General features: G+C 35.1%; 1 protein-coding gene across 1 annotated transcript; it reads right to left on the bottom strand.

The window, feature by feature from the left end:
- Positions 1-299: 299 nt before the first annotated feature.
- Positions 300-5,443, bottom strand: LOC123554910 (fibroleukin-like). The gene has a single exon (XM_045345334.2). It carries the CDS (start codon positions 5,165-5,167, stop codon positions 3,632-3,634), a length of 1,536 nt encoding a protein of 511 aa, XP_045201269.2. The 5' UTR covers positions 5,168-5,443; the 3' UTR covers positions 300-3,631.
- Positions 5,444-7,483: the final 2,040 nt, after the last annotated feature.

Genomic DNA, 7,483 nt, shown 5'->3' on the forward strand with positions numbered 1-7,483 from the left:
TATCAAAACACTTTGTTTGTGAACATGTAACTATACTTTCCCTATTTTGACTATTTTTAACTGATAATTTTTTTAAGACAATTGTTAAAGTTTCTGTTATTCAGAAAAGGGTTATCATACTATCACTGAAATTGTTTATAACTTTTAATGGAATGTTAACAAGTTTTTACCACTGTTGTATCAACATGCATTTTCCTTATACAGTTGTTGTGCAAAATTGAGCCAGCTGAAATCTTTGACGTTATCAAGCTCAAGAATTTAACATGGTTATATGGTATTATTCTACAGTAACGAAGTAAAATTGTTAACAATTTATTTGATGTGTATTAAAACCTTCACTAAGGTTAAAGTCAGTTACACAGTAATTTATCATTCATGAATAAACACTTTCAATAACAAAGGAGCTTGAATTTTTACACATTTCTACAAACAGAAATCATAACAGCCTGCTATATAATTTCACTGCTCTTGGTAATTATTATTTGAAAAGAAAAACTTTTATGAAGGTTTATTTGTATTAAAATGTCAGAAAAATATTTTGGTAGTTATTTGGTTTTCTTTCTGTACTGGGAACAGTCACTGTATGCTTGAAATACATTCCTATTGATGAAAATATTTAGCTGTAATGTCAAGGGGTTATACATGTATCTACCTGAAGAATATAATTTAACTTTACTAAGTAAGAAGTGCCTGCTAAAGTCTGATTGAAAACATGATGGAACAGAATATGCCCCCATTAATGTCAGTCAGAGGTAACTGGGCAGTGAATCGTCTACAGTCTGCTGTGACCTTGACTATTAAACATTTGACCCTGAAAAGGATAGTGTTCATCTAATAAGCAAAGACAATCATGCTATAAGTTTGATGGCACTAGGCCTAAGCATTTCTATAGTTAACGATTTGAAACGCTTTATTATCTCAAGGTCTTTGTATGTGACCTTGATCTTTGACCTTAAGGCCCACATCCGATAAGGCTCATATATAACCAAAGAAAATGATCCTTTAGTGTTAAAGTCTCTGGTGCAAACATTCTTCAGTTATTCGGTTGATAAGAAACGAATTTCAAGGTCAATGTAAATATGATGTTAGTTTGATGGCTGAGGCACTGTAGTCTTGAAATGTGACCTACTATACCCATGTACAAAAGGGGTCGTCATCTATTGATGCAAAATGTTCTGTTTTATGTATGATTAAGTTTGTAGTTTGTTTTTCCCCACTAGTTTTTGTGCATCAACAAGGGAGAAAGAAGAACACATTAGGGGGAAAGAACCAACCAGTCAGTTTCTTCTCCCTTCACCGTCTATTATTCACACATGTAGGCACATACACTTGTACATACTAGGGGAGAAAGAACCAACCAGTCAGTTTCTTTCCCCTTCACCGCCTATTATTCACACAATCATGTAGATACATACATACTAGGGGAAAGAACCAACTAGTCAGTTTCTTCCCCCTTTACTGTACATTAATCACACATGTAGATACAGTCATACATACTAAGGTGGAGAGAACCAACCTGTCATTTTCTTCCCCCTTTAGTGCCTAGTATTCACACATGTACATACATACAAACTAAGGGAGAAAGAACCAACCAGTCAGTCCCCCCCCCCCCACCCCCTCCCTTCATCGCCTATTATGCACACATGCAGGCACATACATATTAGGGGGAAAGAACGAACAAGTCAGTTTCTTCCCCATTCACCGTCTATTATTCACACATACTTGCTAGAGGGGGTGGGGGGACCAGTTGTTTGTTTTTTTTCCCTCGTTTATGCACAAAAACTTAGTTATTAGGGAAAAAAATCAACCAGGGGTGAGAAAAAACCAATTGATTGTTTTTTTCTCCCTTGTTTATGCACAAAAACTAGGGAGAAAAAAAAACAACTAGGGGGAGAAAAAACCAATTGGTTGTTTTTTAATACCTTGTAAATGCACAAAAACTAGGGGAAGAAAACAACCAGTGTGTGTGTGTGGGGGGGGGGGGGACCAACCGGTTGTTTTTTTCTTCCTTGTTTATACCTTGTTTATGCACACAAACTAGGGGGAAAACAACCAGGGGGAGAAAAAACCAACCGGTTGTTTTTTCTCCGTTGTTTTGTACAAAAACTGGGGCGGGGGTGCGGGGGGGGGGGATCCAACCGGTTGGTTTTTTCTCCCTTGATTATGCACAAAAACTAGGAAAAACTGACTGGGGGAAAAGCTGGGCTGTTACACCGGTAACATGCTAAAAATTCAGGGTAGGCAGGTCGGTATTATTATTATTAAATGGGACTTTTGAGAAATTACGTTTGTGTCACAAAATGAATACAAATGTTGGGGTTATGCCCTTAGAGCATCAGGCAGTTGATTTCTAACATCACTGACCATGTTTAAAGCATAAAAAGTGCAGTTTTGCAACTTTTTGTTAAAAAGTTAAAAAACAATTTCTCCAAGGCCATAAAAACATTTAGGGTCGGGCCAAAAACTTAGGGTAGGTAGGGATACCGGAAACTTTCTTTTAGGCCTTAATTGAAAAGGGAAGTAATAAAGGTATTGCAATTTCAAGATAAATTATTTTGTGAACTATTGTATAAAGCACAATTCAATTTGAACGAAATAAGTGTAAATGATAAGATGTAAAAGTTTCAAATGACTTGTTTCGGTTATTTGACCAAAAGCTGATTAACAACCTTTGTTAAACAATAGACGTATTTGCATTATGAATAGTCTAGCGATAATGCTTACTAATGTTCATGATTGTTTGGAACTGGTTGTCGCTCCATCCACGAATATCAGGAAAAATAACGTTCACATGAGTTTTGAATTCGGGTGTTGCTCTATCCTTGAATATTAAGAAAAAGATCGTAAAATTAAATCGGGAAAATTAACGTTCATGAATGGTTTGAATTTGCATGTCGCTCTATCCAATATTATTAACAAAAAATAAAGTTCACGAGTGTTATATCCACGAATATTGGGATAAATAATGTTCACACGTGCTTCAAATTCACGTGTTGCTTTATTCATGAATCTCAGAAAAAAATCAGCGTTTAGAATATCCGCAGAAATTAGAAGAAAAATGAAACCATCGCAAACATTATCTTATCTACAATAATAGGAAAACCGTGTTTCGCTGTCTGCAAATCTGAAAATATCCAGGCGCCATCAATTAAAGTTTTCAGCACATGAAATCATGTAAAACTCTGGGTATACACATATTTTAGCTCACATGAAGCTAAGGTTCATGGTAAACTGCTGTGATGATTCTGGGACCATTTAAGTTCAACACTTTTTCCCATGAACTAACGATGGACCTTCAGCAACCTTGTTCTGTAGCGTTCGTTTACGGTTATCTCTCAAATCTGCTAAAAAGGTTCCACTTGATCCCTTTTAATGGCGTCTGAGGCTAAAAACAGAGAAAACCTCTTGAAGTGACTTCTAGTCATGAACTACCTCAAACTGCAAAAATTGTCAGTGTCCGCTCTTTGACTGAAAAAGTTCTTCCCCTTATTGCTGTAAGTTTCCTTTCAACCCTTTCAGCACTATAAACATCATAATCCAACGACAAAAATAAAAACAAGTGCAAAAAGAGAAATAAATACAACTAAAGAAACTCATTGTTAACTATTTTTTGGGTGTGTCTGGTACTATCTCATCTAAATTTCATTTCAGTGAATTTCAGGGCGTATCTGGAACCTTTCCATGTATTCCAGATAATGCACTTCCATTCGGTCTTGCATTTTGACTGCTTCTGATAGAGACCATTTAAATGCGAGTCAAAACAATTATTGAACCACCATCCACCTTTCCACCTTGAAGCACAATTGGAAGATGTTTTGTCATTATCTTGATCTCTGGTGGAGAATTCCATTTGATCATGGGGGCCAAAGGTTGAATCAGATTTTGCTAGAGAATCACCAGCATTTCCTGTGTAACCACTTACGTATAGTTTGTAGTTTGTTCCCTTCGACTCAACCTTGAAACTGCTGTATTTAGCATAGGCACGGTTGCCGTCATGATCTTCTAGTTTGATTCTCAGTTCATGTGGTTCATCATTATCAGTTAGTAGATTCAAATATTTGTTTCCGAGCCAAAATTCACCAATCAAGTTGCCAAATCCAGTTTCATATTCATTCCAATCTCGGACAAAGTCGACAGAGCCATCTTGGCGTCGTTGAAATACTGTCCACCCTCCACCGTCAGTAGTCATGTCACAATAGACAGAAATGTTTCTTTCCTTTTCAATTTCTATATTATATATAGCGTTAGATTTAAACCCGCTGTCATACAATTCCAAACAAGACGTGTAAGAGGCCATCGGGTCATCGGGAGCAGGTTTGCTATTTACTGGACATGATGAAACCGAGCAGTTGCACTCCCTGTCAAGGTGATCGGTTGTTACTGAATCGTTCTCTTTACTGACAAACACCTTTCCACTGACAAGTTCTTCCGGTCTCTTTGTCAAATTGTTATTAATGTTTATATTTTCCAAACACAGTTCTTGGCTGTCTTTGAGATGTTCTATGTTTTTCTTTATCTCTTTTGTGTCATTCTTTATTTTGCTAAAATTTTCTGCTTCAGTAATTTCTGTATTTTCAAATTGTTCAAGCAAGTTTAATGAATATCCTTTTATTTTAGGTATTTCATCTTCAAGCATAATAAAAGTTTCTTGTCTTTCTCTGTTCTGGTTTTTAATGAATTCTATTCCACTTAGTGTGTCTTCGACACCTGTGAAAATTTGGTCAGATCTTGTTTTCAAATCCTGAACTTGTCTTTGTAATTCTGGAATTTCTCGCCGAAACCGCTTGTTCAATATTTTTTCTTTCATAAAGGCATTTGTCAACAACAGAACTTTTTGCTCTAGATCTGAACGAGTATTTTTAGTGTCCTGGACAGTCTCAGTATCTTTGACTTCAACTTTATTCTCCAATACTTGTTGAAGCATTGTTTTCAAGGAACCTATTTCATTTATGAGCGTCTTAAAGCCATCTCTTCTGAATTTGCTCTCTTTATTAACTCTGTCTTCAATATAATCTACTCTCTCCATAACTTGCTCTAGAGTGAAACCAAAAGCTGAATTCGTAATCAGAAATAAATAAGAAACAATATAAATCCTCATTTTCCCATTTACTGTTGAATCTGTTGGTATCAGTAACAATGGTTGCAAATTTTGCTGAAAGTATTTCATTTAATGTAACATTTCTATAAAATGTAAACTCCGAATAAACAACTTGATGTCTTCAGATGCAATTGATCCGTCTTTCACAGAAAATTGCTAGAGAACTCTTCACCGCTATATATTTGTCAGAAAAAAAAACAGCTCCGTGACTATCATATGATAGGAGAACGAGTTATCATAAAATCTCATCTGGTTTATCTTTAGAAAACAGATTCGTGTTGTTAATATCTTAACAGTACTGTAGAGTTGATGCTTTTTGCATCAATTTTATTCCTCAATTCATTAAGAAACAGACATAATATTAGGTGTGTATTGAATAGTTTTAGTGTATTTTTTTTTAGCGAGAACGCTTCTTAACGTTCACGAGTTTTGAATTCACGTGTTGCTGTATCCGCGAACATTTGGAAAAAAGTAACGTTCACGAAAGTTTTGAACTTGAGTTTTGCTCTATCCGCGATTATAAAAGGTTTATTAGATCCAATTTTCGTATTTATAACATGAACAATGACCTCTTAAAAAGATATGTTAATATAAAATTAACAAGTTTTATGTGTATTAACAGTAAAGCGTATATGGTTAAAAAAGTGCACACTGTATACTATACATGTATAGATAAACATAGTGTAAATGTGTACTTTCACAAAAACATAAACAAAACGGCTGATTTTTTTTAATAACATGATGTAGCCCTATATGTAAACTTAATCTATATTTTATTTAGTAAAGTTAAATATTATACATTTGGACTAAATTATCTAAAGATAAAATATTTAAGTGAAAGATGACCACTGGATATTTAATAACGTTAATAAATTAAAGCTCAGGTGTATTTTGAATTCGCGTATTGCTCTTACCACAAATATTCGGAAAAAATAAACCTTCATGAAAAGAATATAATCTACAGTTACTGGAAAATCCTGCCTTCCCTGTGTGCCAAATTATCCAGAAGCCATCAGCTACATCTATGTTTGTAATGCTAAAAAAACGAATATGTGAGATTGCTGGTAATTTATCTTTGGCTAGCTTTCAAAAGTTTTAAGAGACCTGAACGTCTAAACAAAACTATGCCTGTACAAGTTTTCACTATATAGTATCAAAATCAAAGCCTATTAAATATTCTGAACTGAAAGCCTATTAAATATTATAACGCGGTAAATTTTCATTTTAAACTTAGATTTACCCAAAGACTTTAATTGAAATGTGAATTAATATTCCGAGAGAAATTATTTTACAAGTGATTCGAAAACACAAGGATGAACTAATGCCACATATGTCAACATTTCAAATAAAAGGAACTTTACGATGGAATTCCTTTTAATTTCTATAGAAAAAAAAACAGTTTAGGTTCATGAATCAATGCATGAACAAATTGCCAAAATTCATCTCTCTTTAATGGTGGCTGATTTCTGCCATTTTCTGTGTTCGTGCTGGGTGTAATGAAGTATTTCGACCCCCATAGAATAACGACCCCCCGGTCATTATTCTATAGAAAATGTGACTCCTTTCCTGTAAAATATTGACTCCCCTTATAAAAAACTGACTCCCTTTGAAATCTCTATAGAATAACGACCCCCCGGTCATTATTCTATAGAAAAACTGACCCCTCCAAGTAAAATGCTGACTCCCTAAAGATGACTCCCTTGGAATCTCATAGAATAACGACCCCGGTTATTATTCTATAGAAAAAGTGACTCCTTCCATGTAAAATACTCACTGCCGAAATTACTACATTCGAACTCTCATACAATATCGATTCCCGGACATTATTCTATTTAAAAAAGTTACTCTTTCCGTGTAAAACACCGGCTCCTAAAAGACTTTCGACAATAATATCTATTAAAAAGTGATCCCCACCAAACCTAACGGACAATTTTACTAGATCTACAACTCTAATACCCTCCATTGCCAATAGTTAACATTTTGATTGTACTACTACTACTGGTGCCGCTACTTCTACAGTGCTATTACTACTTGTACTTCTTCTTCTTCTACTACTACTACTACTACTACTTCTACTACTACTACTACTACTACTACAACTGCTACTACTGATACTACCTTACCTGCTTCCACTAATACGTCTTGTACATCTACCTCTTCTTCTCCTGCCGCTGTTGTTGCTGTCACTTATTCCTCTGCTGCTGCTGCTGCTGCTGCTGCTGCTACTGCAACTGCCACTACCACTACTATACTACTACTTCTACTACTACTTTCTATTGTTGCCGCTACCGTACTTTACTGCCACTGCTAAGTATTGCAACTTCTATTAATACTAAGTTCTATGCTAGCAGTTTCTTGTGCAGTTTTCTTCTGAAGAATTACTTC

This window comes from Mercenaria mercenaria, chromosome 7 (genome assembly GCF_021730395.1).
Source record: "Mercenaria mercenaria strain notata chromosome 7, MADL_Memer_1, whole genome shotgun sequence".
Lineage (NCBI taxonomy): Eukaryota > Metazoa > Mollusca > Bivalvia > Venerida > Veneridae > Mercenaria > Mercenaria mercenaria.